The sequence below is a fragment of the Humulus lupulus genome, chromosome 8, assembly GCF_963169125.1.
Source record: "Humulus lupulus chromosome 8, drHumLupu1.1, whole genome shotgun sequence".
Taxonomy (NCBI): Eukaryota; Viridiplantae; Streptophyta; class Magnoliopsida; order Rosales; family Cannabaceae; genus Humulus; species Humulus lupulus.
Genome location: NC_084800.1, coordinates 4,324,004 through 4,344,146, shown reverse-complemented (window position 1 = coordinate 4,344,146; position 20,143 = coordinate 4,324,004). Strand labels below are relative to the sequence as shown.

The 20,143-nt window shown below is 40.0% G+C and overlaps 1 protein-coding gene, 1 long non-coding RNA gene and 1 other non-coding gene across 3 annotated transcripts; 2 read left to right on the top strand and 1 right to left on the bottom strand.

Moving 5' to 3' along the window:
* The first annotated feature begins 3,142 nt into the window (after positions 1 to 3,142).
* LOC133793443 (uncharacterized) lies at positions 3,143 to 5,701 on the top strand. Its single transcript, XR_009874824.1, has 3 exons — positions 3,143 to 3,717; positions 4,842 to 4,910; positions 5,545 to 5,701. It is a non-coding gene; the product is annotated as an uncharacterized LOC133793443 (long non-coding RNA).
* Positions 5,702 to 15,156: 9,455 nt separating this feature from the next.
* LOC133799144 (small nucleolar RNA R71) lies at positions 15,157 to 15,263 on the bottom strand. Its single transcript, XR_009876340.1, has one exon. It is a non-coding gene; the product is annotated as a small nucleolar RNA R71 (small nucleolar RNA).
* Positions 15,264 to 15,558: 295 nt separating this feature from the next.
* Positions 15,559 to 17,462, top strand: LOC133793735 (uncharacterized). The gene is made up of 5 exons (XM_062231028.1): positions 15,559 to 15,890; positions 15,996 to 16,218; positions 16,294 to 16,507; positions 16,622 to 16,997; positions 17,051 to 17,462. The coding sequence occupies exons 1-5, from the start codon at positions 15,559 to 15,561 to the stop codon at positions 17,460 to 17,462; spliced, it is 1,557 nt and encodes a 518-aa protein (XP_062087012.1).
* The last annotated feature ends 2,681 nt before the right edge of the window (positions 17,463 to 20,143 follow it).

Sequence of the window (20,143 nt, the reverse complement as noted above, 5' to 3'; positions counted from 1 at the left end):
GTCGTGATGTAGGGTTCGAGCGTATCGCTCCCTTACTTTCCCACTGTCCCCTGCAAGATGTGGGCCTCCGCAGATGGTGAGTAAAGTGCCTGCCACAGGAGTTGGCTATAAAGGTGCGCGAGCGTTGACACGCAGGCGCCTACTCGTTGCCACCTTGAACCTCTCGCTGAGACCCTCCTGCGACTCGCACATATCTTCTTAAATGTCCCTGCCTGATTAGGAACTCAATCTCGTCTTTCAACTAGTTGCATTCGTTGGTGTCGTGCCCGTAGTCATTGTGAAAATGACAAAACTTTGTCGTATCTCTCTTAGAGATATCTTTCCTTATAGGTGCGGGTTGTTTGTAAGGCACGCTTGATTTGGTTGCCTGGTAGACTTCCGCTCAGCTTTCGACAAGGGTCGTGTAGTTGGTGAATCTCAACTCGTATCGACTGCCTTTCGGGCGTTTATAGTAAGAAGCTGATGGTTCATTGTTCGCCCGCTTCCCACCATTCCTTCCATTGCCATTCCCGTTGCCCTTGCCATTGCCATTGGGCTTTTCCAACCCGTTGGCGGCTTTGGCGGGTTCTTCCTTCGGCCCCTTGTCTTTTGTTGGCGATTTCCCCTCATTGGCAATCACATCCTTGAGCTTGATATATAGATCAGCCCGATCCAAAAATTCCTGGGTACTTCTTACCCCGTTCTTTTTGAGGCTACTCCAGAGGGGTGAATGGCGCCTAACCCCAGCAGTTAGGGCCATCATCTTGCCTTCGTCGCCCAATTTCTTGGCTCCATCTGCCGCTCGCATAAAGCGTTGGACATATTCTCTTAAGGGCTCTCCCTCCTTCTGGCGTATCTCGACTAGCTGGTTGGCCTCTGTGAGGTGTACGTGACCCACGTAGAATTGCCCGTAAAATTCCTTTACGAACATCTCCCAAGATACTATACTAGCAGGAGGGAACTTAAAGAAACACTTATGGGCGGTGTCAGATTGTATCGCGGGGAAGATCCTGCAGCGGGCATCTTTCGACACTTTCTGTATATCCATTTATATCTCAAACTTATTAACGTGAGATACTGGATCTCCATACCCATCAAAGTTTGGCAGTGTTGGCATTTTGAATTTACTGGGGGTTTCAGTCGCAGTAATCCTTTGTACAAAGGGAGTGCCCCTCCTCCTATCGTACTCTATATGGGGCGTTCGTCCCCCATCTAGCTGTTGTACCGCCTGGTTCAGAGCATCAATCTGAGCCTGAACCGCTTCTGGGACAGCTAGGGCAACTGGTGCCGGGGGAGTGTACTTGTCATGCCTCTCGTGACGGTCGTTAAGTACGTCCCTTAAATCATTGTCCCTGCGTCTCTGCTCGCTAACTCCTAGCTTATCAAAGACGTTCTGCTGCCTGGGTTGCCCCCCAGCATTATGGCTAGCTGGCCTGTTTTCTCTAGGTGGGGGGCTTCTGCCTCCACCTCTTTCCTCGTTCCTCCGACCAGCATTTCCTCTACTAGAATCGGCTTCATTATAGTCGTGCCCATCTCTGAACGGTGGCTGACTACAGCTTACTGGCTGTTCACGCTATTTCCTCCTCGGGCTGGCATCTCCTGAGTGTCAGGGGGAGGCCTGCGCTGATCGTTGGGTCCCCGTGCATTGTTATCCCGTGGGGGACCCCTGACCGCAGAGCCTGACTTGATGTTCCTTCTATTGTCAGAAGGACTCTGCCCCCTACTCGGTGGATTTGGCTCTTCGTCCCCTGGGCGTCTAGGGCTGCAGGGCAGCTGCCCGGCCCTATTTTTCCTCAGGTGTTAGGGATTGCCTCGACCAGCCTGAGAGGGAGGCTACTGCTCAGGATCCCTAGCTGAGCCATCATCCTGAGCCACAGGGGGCTGCTCCGGCCTTTGAGGGCTTGCTGGCTGGAGGGGAGGACTAGGATTGGGAGCTCTCTGAGGCAGCGCACTCGGCAACTGAGCTGGCTGAGAGGCTGGCACAGCCTGACTCCGAGCCAATTGGATGGCTGCTTCAAGAGCGGCCATGGCATCCCTCCGCCGATGGTCCATGTCCGCCTGCCGCTCACTCAGCTCTTGGCGTTGGCGTTCAATTTCCCTCTGCCGCATCGCCATTGTCTTCGCAGCAGTCTCCTAATTGGCCCTCAGATTAGCCAACTCATCCTGCAACACCCCCAGTGTTGCCTTCAGCGTTTCCGAATCTAACTCCTCCTCTTCAAATTCCAAATGTGGTTCATTCTCAGCCACATTTGGGGGAGGAGGTTGGGATGATGCAGCGCCAACGGTCTGTCCAACCTTCTTGGATGTCTTCGCCATTAGATTTTCTTACAGTTTTTTATCAATCTCTCAATGAAAGCACCAGAATGTTGACCCTCGATTTGGCCAACGACACGGAGTTAAATATACGACAGGAAATGAAATGACAATTAAGAGTTTAATCTAATGGAAAAGAAGAAAACACCAACGATTTATAGTGGTTCGGCCCCAAATAATGGTAATGACCTACGTCCACTTAGTGCTTTTATTAATATTGAATCTCAAAGCCATTGTAATATCCATTTTCCCGGAAGGGCAATTTCGTAATTTTCCCACTGTGTGCATCCTTGTCATTTTTTTTTTCTTTTCCTTTGATGGAATATTGGATATGTATGACTTCCAATGGAAATAAAATTCTTGGTTTCTCATGTTTGAGTTTTTATGGAATTACAACATGAGAATAATGTCAAGTGAATAAATAATAGCTCGGGTTAAGTTATTTATTTAATTAAAAATTATTATTATTATGAGCATAATAGTAATAATAATATGCTTGAAATTATTTTATCATATTATGTGTAATTTTTGGTTTGCCATAATATTAAGTATTTGAATTTGCGAAAAGACCATATTACCCTCAAGTTTGGGATTGGTTCAAGGGGCATTTTAGAGACTTTATTTCTTCTGTTTAAACATAATTAAATATTCATAAAATTGGTTAAATTTTCGAAATTTAACTGATAATATCAGTTGTGGAACTTAGTTATTTTATTTTATTTTTTAAAGAATTCCTTGAAAAGAGGATCTTACCACTTCAAATGCTAACTTATTTTCTAAACATATTCTAAAACGTGTTACCATAATAATCTAAAGGAGAAATCGTGGAAATAGTGAGGGAAGCAAAGGATTGAAGAGAGAGAGTGTAATTATCAATTTTTTTTTTTTAAAAGAGAAGAATTTTTTGAGTTCTTGTACTTGGGAAAAATCTGGGCAGTAATGAACATTGTAGAATTATTTTAGGGGAGGAAATAAACATTTTGAGTGTGGGAAATACATTTATAAAGTCTCGGATTGTGATTCACCATTTTTATCCAAGAAAATGCATATTCTTGGATAATTTTGGATTTAAGTGTGTTCAAGAGTGTATGGTGTGCGTGGTTGGTGATAAACAAGCTTAGGGTACTCAAAGAATCGATTTTGATGTGAAGAAACAGGCTGAAATGGTCTAGAGCAAGAAAAAGCAATTTTGAGCTCCATTGTTGGCGGTACACCGGCGTTGGAGAAGAAGACTTCGACCAAGGCGGCTGTGGCGTGATTTTTGTGTCTTAGGGTCGTTTTGGACTGCTGGAACACGTGAGGGAAGTTTTCAAGTGGTTTGAAACGTTGGGGTAGCCGGAAACGAAAGAAACAACCTCGCCGGCGCCGAAGAAAACAACAACTCCGGCGAGAGCTCCGGCAAACCCGATCTGGGTGTTTACTGAGGTGTTTTTTTTGTTTTTCAATCTTAAAAATTATTACATTAATTTTAGAGCATTTTACAACTGGTTTCATATTTTTCTGATTTTTCTTTGAATTATTATGATTTATTGAAGTTTAAAAAAAGATTAATCATGAAAAATATTTTTATTGTTCAGAAAAATATGATTTTATGATTAAGTGATATATGTATGATTTAGAATGGCTTTGTATGTTTAGATTTAAGTTTTGATCGTATTTGATAATTTTCTTCAATTATTTGCTTTTAAATATGTAATTTAAGAAAATAAATGTGAAAATTATTTAAAGTATTCTAAAAATTCTTAGAATTTTTGTATAAGTTTAAAATGAGATTCTAAGGCTTTTTGTAATTTTATTTCGAATTTTTATCATTTATGTAATTTTCATGATTTATTTGGCTTATTTTATATTTTAAATATAAAAAAATATTAATGCTACTTTTCTGAACCCTAGGTAATTTTGTGTGTTACTGTAGGGTGTAGAAACCAATCTGTATAGTTCAATTTTATTTTTAATCAGTTATGAATTTTTCTTTAATTAATTAGTTTTTCTATAAAATTAATTAAGAAAAATAGTTATTTTTCCCAGAAAATTCTAAAATAATTTTTATAAGTTTATTTTGGATTTTTAAACAGTTCTGTATGTTAGTTTGATTTTTGGGCTGGTTGTGTATTTATTTCTATTATTTGAGTTTTATTTGAGATAATGAGGAAAAATAATTTATAAATGTTAAAAATTATTTTTCTGTTCTTATATGAGAATTTTCTGATTATTAAGGGTTTTAGAAAAGTTTTTTATTAAATTTTGTTGTCATATGATAATTTTTATAAAATTATTGAGTCTTTAATGTAATTATGATATTAAAGGGTATTTTGGTAATTTTCACATAAAAAGTATTTATATGAATTCATGCAATACGTTAGAAACATCATTTTTTGTGCATGTGACATGATGGTTTGAACCTTTTGTGAAAAATTATTTTAATTTACGTGCCATGCATGTTAAAATGGCATAGTTAAATTATTTCAATAATTAGGGTTTCGAAATAAAATCTTAACGCCTATTTTTTTATTTTTCCTGAATTTTTCGCTGTGTAATTGGACGTCTAGGAGCTAGCGATCGTCGAGGTGACGCAGCGAGTGGTTTGAGACACGTCAGCAGAAAACGTACTATTTAAGGTAAGAAGAGTGGACATCTGCGCACAGGGTGTACGTTATACGTGCAACCTTGTTTTCTTATTTGTTAGTTATGTAATTATATTTGTGACCTGAATTGTTGCATTAGGTTGACTAGCATGAGGATAGTGCTAGGGATTTTAGTTAGTAGACATGCTGAGATGATAGAATAGGCGTGCTACTAGATTTTAGCTGCTTGTGTCAGTACAGCACTTGTGTCAGTATAGCACTTGTAGGAATTATCTTGGGTGTGTATAACTCAAGCTAATAGGATGCCACCACGGAATTGCCGAGTGTGAGTACAGCGCAGGCAGGGAAACAATGTCTCGAGGGAACGACCGAGTGTGAGTACAGCGCAGGCTAGACTAGGTGCCACCGTGGGAATGCCGAGTGTGAGTACAGGGCAAGCAAGGCAGATTACATTTCATGTCCGATCAACATGACTTGTTAGTATTTATGTGTGTGAGTGTAACACACATTATGTTAGTGTGATATGGTGTTTATATATCGCACTATGATTATTATGCTTAGGATGTTTATTTATGTTTAGTTGAAAGTTTATGTTTTCTGGTTTGGGGGGTTATGTCCTACATAGCTCCTCTTACTGGGCGTTAGCTCACGGGTACTCTGTGTGCAGGTAAAGGCAAAGCAAAGCAATGAATGGTGCGGGCTCGAGGCATGGACAGAACATGTTAGAGGCTGGACTCCAGTTATTTTATGTTTTTAGAAATAAATGTTATGTTTTTAAATTTTCAGACTTGAATGGTTATTTTATTTATGTTGTTTTTATTAAACCTAGCGTCCAACATTTTTATTTTTAAATAATGAGATCTCATTGACTGTTTAAATTTTAAATAAATAATTTCTCTTAGTGTCTTAAAGTATTTATTGTTTATTATTTTTAAATGAACTCCCTAAGTAACGTCTCGGGAAATCGGGGCGTTACAGCCATGATAAAAAAACTAGGGTTCTTGAGTTTCACAAACCTTGGGAGAATTACAATAAAACGATGGATAATCACACTATAGCTTTTTCTCTCAATATTCAGGAAAAAGATTCAAAGATCAAAAGTCCCTTCCTTGAGCTATTTCATGCGTATTTATAGGCTCAATGGGGTTACAAGGGCCAATGAGCCTTAACTTTCCTTAATAACCGCGTATCAAGATAATAAAGATGAAATATTCAACGTAGTTATTATAGGATTACAATCTTATAAGGAAATAAACCAAATTATACGACCAGTCTGGTAGTACCTAAAAGTCAGCTTTGATGAAGCAATGTGTAGCTCGTCGATAACCGAACAGCACTGCCTCATTTCAATTCTGATGCATGCCGTCCATGTGTGAAAAATACCTGCCATGTCATAAGTAGCTGTTTTTTGGTAAACATAACCCGACATAGTTCGGGTTGGGTTTGAGTTTTGAAATTAAGGACACACGGGTTCGAGTTACACACGAACCCGAACATAATGAAAAAAAAATTAATTTTCGAAAAAATTAATGCTTTTTTAAAAAAAAAAACAATACTAAGGCCCAATTTGTAAAAATCAACATTACCAAACTAACAATAAAGTTAAAAAAAACATTGAAAAGTAAAAAATAAAATAAAATAAGTGTCAAAAATGGTATTTTTGAAATTTTTTTACCAAGGCCCATTTTCGGCCCAAAGCCCATTTTTTGACCAATCCCACCCGAAACCCGACCAAACCCAAAATCACCGCAAAACCCAAAAATTTTGGATCGAATTCGGTATCACTTTCCACGACCCAAAACCCGCAAAACCCGAACCCGATGCACTCGAAACCCGAAAACCTGACTCGTGTGCACCCGTAGCGTTAGTCGCTGCTAAAAGTAGAAATTGGGATGAGTCACCTAATTAGGTGGGAATAACTCGTACTTAGAACTTAGAGCACTCCTAATTGATTTTTTTTATATATTTTCTCTACATTATTTAAATATTCTTTTTTATTCATTAAAATACTAAAATAAGTAAGAGAATGAAACAAAATAAAATAAAATATACTTAATGTAGAAAGAGAAAGAAAGAAAAATAATAAAATAATTTTAACTCAATGAATAGTTTTCTCTACATGTACATTAATATTGTTCATTAAGATAAAAATTGTATAAAATAGTTCAAATTTAGCAAACTAATTAAAAACTCATTTTTACCATTCTTTATATTGAAAAACACATAATTAGTTTAGCTCATTTATGGTGGGTAATCTTACAACACATAATTTAAAATAGAAATAGCTCCAAAATTTAATGGAAAATAATTAAAAAAGCACTTCATTGGAAAAGTTAAAATATCATCCAAGCAATTCTTAAAATATGTGCCACGAAAAACTATATCTCTTGTCAAAATATAAGGTGCTCCTTATTTCGGTTACCCTAACGTGAACACATCCTAGCCTACCATGTCACCGCGCTTGCTTTTCCTCGTTTGTTCTTTTCTCCCATAACTATCGCAAATTTGGCCAAAAGCTAATGCTAATAATAATCTGAATTGCCCAGTTTTGGGCACATCTCTATCATTACGGGACTGACATTATGTTTATAATAATAATAACCTGTCATTCCAAGGTTGTTGCAGATGTTAACGAGAGAAACTATCTATATCACAAGATAATATAACGCCGATATTTCTTACTACACAAAAGTTGTGGGCTGAATTTGATTGAAACCCAACATCTACGCTCACACGTGTTGTTTTTGCAAATAAAAAAAAGTTAGATGAAATTAATGATCATTAAATTCATGAAAAAATCATGATATACCGACCACAATATCATCAATTTTTCTTTTCTTTCAAAATTTAGGAATTTGATCATTTTTAAGCCACAATAATAAAGCGATGTACATATTCCAACTGTGTAGTCATTGTTGATATATTTTTTCTTTTTTTTTTGTTCTAATATATATTGTTATTAAACATTAATTGTTTTATAAATTAAATAGTATAAATAATAATATCATGTTAAGTGTTAACTAATGTACGTAATATGTAATTTTTTTTTCAATGAATAATTATATTTCAATGAGACAAAAAAAATATGTAAACTTTTAATAATGCAGTACTACAAAAAAAAAAAAAAAAAAATTTAGGACTTGCGGGGTACGAGTCCTCTATTTGAGAGCCTTAAAAAATCACGTTGAGTGCTTTTAAGTAAGTTTTAGGACTCTCTTCGTGAATCCTAAAATAATGTTTTTAGGACTCGCAATGCGTGTCCTAAAAAATCCAGTAGAGTATCTTTAAATTAAGTTTTTAGGACATTCTTTGCATGCCCTTAAAAGTTTTTTTTTTTTTTTTTTAAATGCAGCTACAATTTTCATTTTAATTTAAAAAATATATCCCTTTGAGTATCCAAAATGTATTAAAAGAAGATACTAAAAAACGCCAAAAAAATTAAAAGAAATTTAAATTTCTCATTAACATGTATTGTAAGCTAGCTTATAACATCTTTCAACATTTATCAATAAAATAAAACAAATACATAAAAAAAAACTCAAACCAACTATAAGTCCTAATAATAATCTAAATATTTCAATCTGATACTCTATTGATGAATCTTACAAATAATGTCACTCTAAAATTGTTCTAATTTTACATTAATTATAAAAGGACAAACCAAATGGTGTATGAGAAGTGTGTGTGAAGCTTCTCCCCTCAACAAAAAGCATCAGATTGCAATAAATATTGTTGACACGGTTCTTCGCCAACAGGTTATATCCAAGACCTTAGTTTGAAAACTTAGTTCGCATTAATTTTTATCAATATCTCGTGCTCTTTAAGAAAAACATTGATCAATCAATTTAAATTAACTTCTAAGTTTTTATGACCTGGTTATGTCCAGGGTAGAGCTTAGTTCGCGTTAATTTTTATCAATATCTCGTGTTCTTTAAGAAAAACGACGATCAATCGATTTGAATTAACTTCTAAGCCTTTAAGGCGACCTGGTTATATCCAGGCACCATATGTCCCCCAAGTAACTAGGAAAGGGTCTTTCGTGGTTACTTTAGATTACACTTACAAATATATTTAATCATGAATGAAAAGTTAATTCTCATTGCTCAATACATAACAAATGGCCTTTAAGCCTTACAAGGGTGTCATTGATAATATCTCTTCAAATGGATGGCGTTCCAAGTCCGTGGGACTGCCTCTCCATTGAGCCGAGCTAATTTGTAAGTTCCTTCTTTAATGACCTCGATGATTTGATATGGCCCTTCCCAGCTTGGTCCCAATACTCCATCTTTGGGATCCTTACCGGCTAAGAAAACTCTCCTGAGGACCAGGTCGCCAATGTTAAAGGCGCGCTTTTTGACTTTTGAGTTGAAATAACGAGTGATTTTTTGCTGGTAGTGTGCGAGCTGAAGTTGCGAATCTTCTCGTCTTTCATCAACCAAGTCAAGGGAAGCGCAAAGTAGCTCGTGGTTACGGTCCTGGTCATATGCCTGGATCCTATGCGAAGGTACCTTAATCTCCACAGGGAGGACTGCCTCACTCCCAAAAGTCAGGGAGAAAGGAGTATGACCCGTAGGAGTCCGGTGCGAGGTCCGGTATGCCCAAAGAACCTGGGGGAGCTGTTCTGGCCAGACCCCCTTGTCTTTGTCTAGTCTCTTCTTGAGGCTCACCTTTAGGGTCTTATTGACGACCTCGACCTGGGCATTTGCCTGAGGATAGGCCACGGACGAGAAGCTTTTCACAATCCCATACCTTTCACAAAATTCGGTGAATAGGTCGCTGTCGAACTGCGTCCCATTGTCGGAAACGATTTTCTTGGGCAGCCCGAATCGGTAGATAATGCTCTTAACCACGAAGTCGAGGAATTTTTTGGAAGTTATTGTTGCCAAAGGTTCTGCCTCAGCCCACTTCGTGAAGTAGTCGATGGCCACCACAGCGTATCGGACCCCGCCTTTTCTAGTAGGGAGGGCGTATGCTCTGTAAGGAGGGGATAGTTGTAATGCCCCGGATTCCCTGTCATGGTTAATGGCTGGATTAGTAGGCCGGGAGGGCCATAACTGTTTAATTACGCCATTAAATGTGTTTATGCATGTTATTGAGAATTATATTATAATATGATGTTAAATGCGTGCATGTGAGTTCACATTTGTTTACAGGGGGTATTTTGGTAATTTGGCCCGTTGAGGGTATAATTGTATATTTGTATGTGCGTTAATGATATATTGTGAGACCACATTATAATGTGGGTTGGTTCGAGTATTTCGACATGAGACGATCTTTAAACATGATTTATCGGTTTGGTCATAACAGGTTCGAGCTCGGGGCTCGGGGTCAGTCTCAGGGTGTTATTAATGATTATAGCGTTACCGGGGATTTTAGGGTAACGGGATGTGAAATATTGGTGTTTGAGGATATTGAGATTAGCGGGAATTGGGAAGCGTTAATTATAATTAACGGGTTTAGCGGAAAGTACCAATTTTGCCCTTGTGATGGTTTTAGAGGCTTAAGATGACACAAGGGTATTTTGGTCTTTTTGGGAGGATATATGTGACTTTAGGGGCTTAGAAAGCTGTAGAATAAACAGAGTAAAAGCAGAGGCAATTCCCTTCTCTTCCCGTACCTTCTCCTTGCTTCATCTTCTTCACTTCTCCTTGGAGGGTTTTGGGTTCTTGGTGGAGTTTCAACCAAAGGAACTTCAAGGCTGAGTTAGTAGACTTGGTTCTGCTTGTGTGGGAAGTTCAAAACAGGTTTTAAGGTGACCGTCAAGGATTTTAAAGGTTGATCGTTCTCAGGGGTCGTTCATATAATAATCCTCACTCGAACCAGAGGTAAAGGGAAGGAAAAGCTTGGCCAACCTTGAGTGGAGAGCTTGGGCGATGTGATGTACATACAGGGCCGATTGACTGCCACGATCAAGGAGTTCTCAGAGGGACTAGGGGTTTACCCTATTTTTGCCGCTTAAGCCGGCGGGGATTGTATATTTGGAACTGTAGCAACTCTTTTGTAATACAAACTACTTGTAAACATTTTAAAAGGCTCATGAGCAGTTTATTTACTTAATGAAATGTACCCTTTCCTTTTTAATGGTTTTACACCTTAACCTGTTAATGGTACCTAGATCACGTTTTTAACCAAAGGACTCGGGTAGCGAGACAAATTTCCAGTTCACCGTTCACCGTAACTGTTCTGGGGTAACTAGGGCGTTACACCCGCAAAAGCCCTCATGCACTTCCTGCAGGATGGCCTTTGCTTCGCCTAGAAGAACACATCGTAGGAGAAGTAGGGAGTGCCCACGCCGGTATAGCACCCCGTCTACCACCGTATACCTTGGGGCCTGGTACAGTATCCATCGCGCATCATTACACCCCTCAGGTAGCTTCCCTTTGGTGAGATACTCAAGGATGGGGGTCATCCAGGTCGGCCTGGCGTCGATCATCTCGACCTCCGCCCTGACTTCTTCTATGCTTGGTTTCTCCAAGAACTCTACCGGTACTAACCCTAAAGTCTCCGTCTCTCCGGAGGTGGCGAGCTTGGCAAGAGCGTCCGCGTTAGCGTTCTGCTCCCGAGGTATCTGCTCGATTGAGCCTCGCCCAAACGCGGATAGCTCGACTTTTACCTTTTCCAGGTAAGCAGCCATCATGGGTCCTCGTGCCTGATATTCGCCTAGCACCTGGTTCACCACGAGCTGGGAGTCATTGAAGCACTGGACGGAGCTCGCCTTTAACTCCTGGGCTATTCTCAGCCCCGCCAGCAAAGCTTCGTATTCGGCTTCGTTGTTGGAAGCCTTGAATTCGAATCTCAGCGCCGAGTGGAATCTATGTCCCTCAGGGGATATCAAGATGATGCCAGCCCCGGAGCCATTCTCATTGGACAAGCCATCCACGAAGATCTTCCACGACGTCTGGGCCGAGGTGACCTGGGGTGAGTCTTCTACAGGATCCTCCCGGAATCCTGTGCACTCCGCCACAAAATCAGCCAGGGCCTGACTTTTTATAGCAGTTCGGGGGGTGTACAAAATCTCGAACTGACTGAGTTCAATAGCCCATTTTAACAAGCGTCCCGATGCTTTAGGTTTTTGCAAAACCTGCCTTAGAGGCTTATCGATCATGACGTGTACTGAGTGGGACTGGAAGTACGGCCTGAGCTTTCGGGAGGCCGTGATAAGACAGAACGCCAATTTTTTCATCAACGGGTATCGGGATTCAACCCTGAGAAGTCTTTTACTAATGTAATAGACCAGTTTCTGAACCCGGTCTTCTTCTCGAACCAATACAGCACTAGTTGCATCCTCTGTGACAGCTAGATAGAGAAAAAGGGGCTCCCCTGCCTTTGGTTTGGACAATACGGGCGGCTCGGCCAAATGTGCCTTCAGGTCGAGAAATGCACCCTCGCATTCCTTGGTCCACTCAAACTTATTATTTCCTCGGAGCAGGTTGTAGAATGGCAGGCACTTGTCGGTGGATTTTGAAATAAACCGATTTAGGGCTGCCACCCTTCCTGTCAGGCCTTGGACGTCTTTACGCGACTTGGGTGAAGGAAGCTCGAGTAATGACCTGATCTTGTCGGGGTTTTCCTCGATTCCTCGGGTATTGACGATGAAGCCCAAGAATTTTCTAGATGCGACCCCAAAAGTGCACTTCTGTGGATTAAGCCTCATGTTGTACTCCCGTAGTATCTTGAAGCATTCTTCCAGGTCGGAAACGTGGTTATCGGCAGTCTTTGACTTAACCAGCATGTCGTAAATGTACACTTCCATGTTCTTCCTGATCTGGTTGGCGAACATTCTATTTACTAACCTCTGGTATGTAGCACCGGCGTTCTTCAGCCCGAATGGCATGACCTTGTAACAATAGACGTTCGTCGGGGTCATGAAGCTGGTGTGCTCCTGGTCCGCCGGATTCATGGCGATTTGGTTGTAACCTGAGTACGTCCATAAAGGACATGAGCTCGTGCCCAGTCGTGACATCCACCAATTGGTCAATCCTCAACAAGGGAAAACAATCTTTGGGGCAGGCTTTATTCAGGTCGGAGAAATCGATGCAGGTCCTCCATTTCCCGTTGGGCTTCGGGACCAGCACGGGGTTGACGACCCAAATCGGAAACTTAGCTTCATGGATAAAGCCGCATTTCTTGAGCCGGGCTACTTCTTCCTCTAGGGCCTCAGCCCGAGTTGTTCCTAGGCGCCTCTGTTTTTGGGACTTTGCATGAACGCTCTTATCCAAATGAAGGGTGTGCATGATGACATTTGGACTGATTCCCACCATGTCCTCGTGTGACCACGCAAACACATCCAGGTTATCCTGCAGAAACTTGATCAGTTCCATTTTTCTCTTGCTACAGAGGTTTTTCCCGAGCTTGACCATCCGTGGTTTTTCCCGAGTTTTTCCAGAGGGTCGTTATGAGGGAACTGGACATGGCTGATAAGCGTACAAAATGTACGTTTATTTATAACATTTTCAGATTGATTTGGTTGTTTTTCTCAAGAGAAAGTTTCTATTTAATCTGTTTGGTGAACTTGTGCAGTTTGTCGTTATAATTCTGATTTGTTCGAGAATTTGGATAAATGTTGGTTTTAGTAGCCGAAAATTGGCCAATATGTGGAAATATGGTACAGGCGATATATCGGCATAAGAAGGAATTCCAAATTTTGTCTTTGCAGAAACGACATCAGAAACTCGCGTTTTCATCGAGAAAATTCACCAGGAGATATATCGCAGCATCATAGGCGATATATCGGCACGAGGGCATTTTTGGAAATTTTCATGGAAATTCGTAGGTTTTTGGAGATTTTTGTAAAAAGAATAAAAGGAAGATCGGAAGGGACAGAGAAAAAAAAAGCATTCTGACGGCAAAAGGAAAAGAAACAGAGAAGAATCCACGTTTATTTCGTTTGTGTTTATTTTTATGTTTTTGAATTTTAGATTGTGTGATGAAGTTTAATATTATGAACTAAATTCTTATTTAGAGTATTTTAATGTAGTCGCTGGATATTCTATTCGTTTTTAATGCAATTTCTATGAATCTTTGAATTTATGGTTATCTATTGTTCTTATGTTTAATGCTTGTAATTGATTGGCCATCTGTTGCATGATTATTGGTTTTAATTCAATATCTGAAAAGTGAGAATTGTAATAGCTTTAGACAATAGACATAGATTTCAATTTAGAACGAAAGTATCAAATTGGTTTGTGTAGCAATTAGGTTTTTGTTCTTAATGCGGTTTATGTGTAGAATTTATCACAGACATGTAGAAAATTCACAGGTAAACTGAATATTTTATATCTTGAGAGAGAATAGAATTGTCATTAGTAAACTTGCTATAACCATAGATCAAAGAAACATATTAGTTGTATTATTGATTGAATAGAATTGAAGGTTGATGAAATTAGAATACTCTAATCTTTCGCTTATATTAAATTTCGTTAATTAAATTGTGCTTTCTTAGTTTATTATTAATTGTTAATTTTCATTAAAATTTCATTAGTCAAATAGAAATAAAAGTTTGCTATTGGTAATTATTAGATCAATTCCCTGACGGAACGATAATATATTTCCACTACTATTACTTGTTATTCGATTGCGTATACTTGCGCAGTAGTAAAAATTCGCAACAAGTTTTTGGCGCCGTTGCCGGGGAATTGATATTCTATTAATATCAAGATAGTTAATTTTTATTCTAATTTGGCTGTTTTTATTATTTGAACTAATCCAAGTTGTCGCATTCTGTTTTAATAGGTGAATCTTTTGTATGCGACGTGAAGGATCTGCAAATCTTGTGCCTGTTAATCCTGAAATCGAAAGATCCTGCAGACAAAACAGAAGGAAAAAGAGGTTGGAAGCATCAATGGCTGCCAACCAAAGAGACGGGGTTAACAACAATGATGGTCAGAATCATATCGCTCAGGACCAAAATGTGCGAGCATTAAGAGATTATGTGCTCCCCGCTGTCACAGGAGTACACTCGTGCATTAGGCCGCCGACTATTACTGCCAATAACTTTGAGATTAAGCCGGCGATGATACAAATGGTCCAGACTTCTATCTAGTTTGGTGGTCTCCCCAATGAGGATCCTAACTTGCACATAGTGAATTTCCTTGAGCTATGTGCAACGTTTAAGTTTAATGGGGTGAGCGATGATGCAATAAGGCTGAGATTGTTCCCTTTTTCACTAAGGGACAGGGCAAAAAGTTGGCTTATTTCTCTACAGGCCAACTCAATCAATACATGGGAGGAACTAGCTCAGAAGTTTCTCTCAAAGTTCTTTCCTCCTGCAAAAGCTGCGAAGTTGAGGGGAGAAATCAATAACTTCTATCAGAATGAGGGAGAGTCATTGTACGATGCTTGGGAAAGATTCAAAGACCTGCTCAGGAAATGCCCTCATCACGGTATAGAGAAGTGGATGTTAGTCCACAATTTTTATAATGGGCTTTGCGGTACTACTCGCACTATAATAGATGCAGCAGCAGGTGGTGCTTTCATGAGTAAAGGGGCTGATGAGGCATATGAATTGTTAGAGGAGATGGCTATGAACAACTATCAGTGGCCTGCCGAACGAGATACTTCACAGAGAAAAGTAGCTGGGGTACATGAATTAGATGCTATAACTGCTTTAACTGCTCAGGTTGCTTCATTGACAAAGTAGTTGCAACAAAACAAGATCTCAGCTCAAGCCCAGGCTATACAGATGCAATCAGGGTGTGAAATATGTGGAGGGCCTCATTTATATGAACAGTGTACAGCGGCCAACATGTATGGTAATATGCCAGTTAATCAGGCTCAAGTACAGGCAGTTGGTAATTTTCAGAGGCCTTATCAGAATCCGTTCTCCAATACTTATAATCCTGGGTGGAGAAATCACCCAAATTTCTCATGGAGAAATAATCAGGGCCAACAATCACAGTTTCAAGGGCCATACCAGCAGCACATGCCACAACAGCCTATGAATCAAGCCTCATCGTCACACCAGCCTAGACCGCAAGATCAACCAGAAAAGCCTAATGAGTTGCAAGCAGCCTTGTTGACCCTCACTAATACTCAGACTCAATTCATGATTGAGACCAGATCCTCTATTCGAAACCTTGAGACACAAGTGGGTCAGTTGGCCAACATGCTCAATAACAGACCGCAAGGGAATTTGCCTAGTAATACTGTGGTAAATCCTAAAGAGAACTGTCAAGCAATTTCGTTGAGGAATGGTAAGCAAGTGGAGCAGCCCAGTGTACAAAATTCAGTGGTTCAGAATGAAGAGTTGGGTGAGAAATCAGATAATAAAGCGAATGGGGTTACTGAAGACCACCAGGGTTCAAACAAGTGTCCTCCCGTTGTTGATAGTCAGCCAGTTCAAGTTCCATATCCTCAGAGGCTTAGAAAAACTACACTTGATAAACAGTTTTCTAAGTTTTTAGAGGTATTCAAAAAGCTGCACATCAATATTCCATTTGCTGAGGCATTAGAGCAGATGCCTAGTTATGTCAAATTTATGAAAGAGATTCTGTCAAAGAAAAGAAAGATGGAGGAGTATGAGATGGTGGCACTCACTGAAGAGTGCAGTGCGATATTGCAGAGAAAGTTGCCCCAAAAGTTGAGAGATCCGGGGAGCTTTACTATACCGTGTATAATTGGGAAATTTGAATGTAAGCATGCTTTGTGTGATTTAGGGGCGAGTATAAATCTGATGCCTTTGTCTGTATTCAGAAGACTTGGTTTGGGGGAGGCTAGTCCTACAACAGTCACTCTATAATTAGCAGATCGATCGGTAAAACATCCACGGGGAATTATTGAAGATGTTCTTGTGAAGGTGGATAAGTTTATTTTTCCTGCTGATTTTATCGTTCTGGATATGGAGGAGGATATGGATGTACCAATCATTCTGGGCAGGCCATTTTTAGCTACTGGGCAGGCTTTGATTGATGTTCAGAAAGGTGAGCTGACACTGCGAGTTCAGGGCGAAGAAGTAGTATTCAACGTGTTTAAGGCCTTAAAGTTTGCAAATGTCAATGACAACTGTTTCAGAGTTGACCTGGTAGAGAAAGCGGTGGTTGAAATTAATCTCACAAAGGATTCACTTCAGAAGAGCTTGACAATTGGGGATATAGATGCTGAGTTAGACAGTGAGGTCCAAGAGTGTGTACAGTGGTTGAATTCTAAAGGGCCAATTTATAATCGAAAATATGAAGATTTGGGCACAAGGTGTCTAAGAATGGTATTGAGGTCGATAGGGCTAAGATTGCTACTATTGAGAATTTGCCGCCTCCAGTTTCAGTTAAGGGAGTGAGAAGTTTCCTTGGTCATGCGGGGTTTTACAGAAGATTTATAAAGGACTTCTCCAGGATTTCAAAGCCACTCTCGGCTTTGTTGATGAATGGGGTGCCATTTGAGTTTGATGAGAAGTGTCTTGAAGCTTTCAGGATACTAAAGCAGAAGTTGGTGTCGGCACCTATAGTAATTTCACCGGATTGGGACCAGCCATTTGAGTTAATGTGCGACGCAAGTGATTTTGCAGTGGGTGCGGTTCTGGGGCAGCGTGTTGATAAAGTAAATAGTCCCCCAAACTTTGGTGGACTATTTATTATGCCAGCAGAACACTAAATGGCGCTCAGTTGAATTATGCCACCACTGAGAAGGAGCTTCTTGCCATTATCTATGCATTCGACAAATTCAGGCCGTATTTGATGGGGAACAAAGTTATTGTGTATACTGATCATTCCGCAATCAGGCATCTTATTTCTAAGAAAGATGCTAAACCCAGACTTATTCGTTGGGTGCTTCTTTTACAAGAGTTTGATATGGAGGTTCGGGATAAGAAGGGTACAGAGAATTTGGTGGCGGATCACTTATCAAGACTTGAGTTGGGGGATAAGTTGGAACTTGCTGCAGGAGAGATTAATGAGAGTTTCCCAGATGAGCAATTATTTGCAGTGGAGGATGAGTTTGTGCCATGGTTTGCGGATTATGTGAATTATTTGGCAGCCAACGTAGTGCCACCGGAATTTGTTGGGCAGAGACTGAAAAAGTTTTATCATGATGTGAAGAACTACTACTGGGATGATCCTTTCTTATTTAAACAAGGTCCGGATTTGATTATCAGAAGATGTGTGCCGGAAAGAGAAATGAAGGACATCTTGTTTCATTGCCATGCATCGCCGACTGGTGGACATTTTGGGGGAGCAAGGACTGCTGCAAAGGTCCTTGAATGTGGATTCTATTGGCCTACTCTGTATAAAGACAGCTATGACTATGTGAAACGGTGTGATCGTTGTCAAAGGGTAGGTAATATCTCAAGACGTCATGAAATGCCTCTCACTAATATATTGGAGGTTGAATTATTCGATGTTTGGGGTATTGACTTTATAGGACCCTACCCACCGTCGTTCGGTAATTTGTATATTTTATTGGCGGTGGATTATGTAAGTAAGTGGGTTGAAGCAGTTGCTACTTCAACTAATGATGCTCAGGTGGTAGTCAAGTTTTTGAAAAAGAATATTTTCTCTCGTTTTGGCACACCTCGAGCTATTATAAGTGACGAAGGGACTCATTTCGCCAATAAGATTTTTGATTCCTTAATGGAGAAATATGGAATTAAACACAAGATGGCATTGGGACATCATCCGCAGTCAAATGGGCAAGCGGAAGTGTCAAATCGTGAGATTAAGCTGATTTTAGAGAAGACGGTGCAAGTTAATAGAAAGGATTGGTCGAATAAGCTTGATGATGCGTTATGGGCTTATCGGATAGCTTTTAAAACGCCAATTGGTACTTCTCCCTACCGTCTTGTATATGGTAAAGCTTGGCACTTGCCATTTGAATTGGAGCATAGGGCACAGTGGGCGTTAAAGAAGTTGAATTTCAATCCGGCCGCTTCGAAAGCATTAAGGCTAGCTCAACTGAATGAGCTGGATGAATTGCGTCATGATTCCTACGAGAATGCAAGAATCTACAAAGAGAAGACAAAGAAATGGCATGACAATAATATTGTCAATCGGACTTTTCAAGTGGGCGATAAGGTGCTGCTATTCAATTCTCGTCTCAAGTTATTTCCGGGAAAATTAAAGTCTCGATGGTCGGGGCCATTCAATGTTACAAAAGTTTTTCCATATGGGGCTTTGGAGATTCAACAAGGTGATTCTTCGCCGTTTAAAGTTAATGGACAGCGGGTGAAGCATTACTATGGAGGAGAAATTGAGACGAAGGTCAATATTACTCTGGTGGATTCTTGAAGGAAAGGAAAGCAGCGTCCGGCTAAATGACGTTAACGACAGCGCTTTTGAGAGGCACCTCATTATTTTGTAATTTATTTTCGTTTTCGTTTTCGTTTTCGTTTGACATTATTATTTTTAATTTCTTTTAGTGCAGTAGAACCGTGAAAAACGTGAAAAAAAAAAACAAAAACAAAAAAAAAATTAATAACTTTGAACAGTGTTTAGGCGATATATCGCCTACACCAGGCGATATGTCGCCTGAACAACCGTTTTGGAGGGGATTTTTGGTTTTAAGTTGGAATTTTTTTCGGTCCCAGGAGATATATCGCCTATCAATGGCGATATATCGGCAACATTGAATGAGGAGGCGACATATCGGTGGTGTAAGTGGCGAAATATCGCCGTGGAAGTCAGAGACGCCGTTTTGGTATACTGCATGTGGCGATATATCGCCACTGATAGGCGATATATCGGCTAAAGCAAAATTGGCTGCGCTATATCGGGGATAGTGGAGGCGAAATATCGGTAGCAAAGTCAGAGGCATGGTTTTTTATATAGCTTGTGGCGATATATCGCCACTTATAGGCGATATATCGCCTGGTTGCGTTTTTTGAAAATAAAAAGAGTCACGTGGGGAGCACATGACCCGTTTATCTCAGTTTATATCAGCATAAACCCCAATTCGTCTCCTGCATTCCAGAACCGAAACTCCCTTTCCAATATTCCTATCTTTCCCATTTTTCTTCTCAAGCAAAACCTCACTTTCAAGCATCATCTTCATCAAGCACTCAAGGGGCCGATTAAAGCTGTGATTCAAGACTAGTTTTCTCATCCTCTCCAAGATTCTCAAGGTACATTGTTAAGTTTGGTGTGTTTAAAGATATATATTGAGGAGTTTGAGCACTTAGCTTTTCTTGTGGGCATTGGACGAAATTTTGAGATTCCATTGGGAGATTGGCTTTTGATTACTGTTTTTATCATTGAGGGAGCATATTTTATACAGTTGGGACAGATTGGGGGTTCATTGAGTTTTGTTGGCCACTTTTTCTTGATCGCACACTAGGTGTTTGA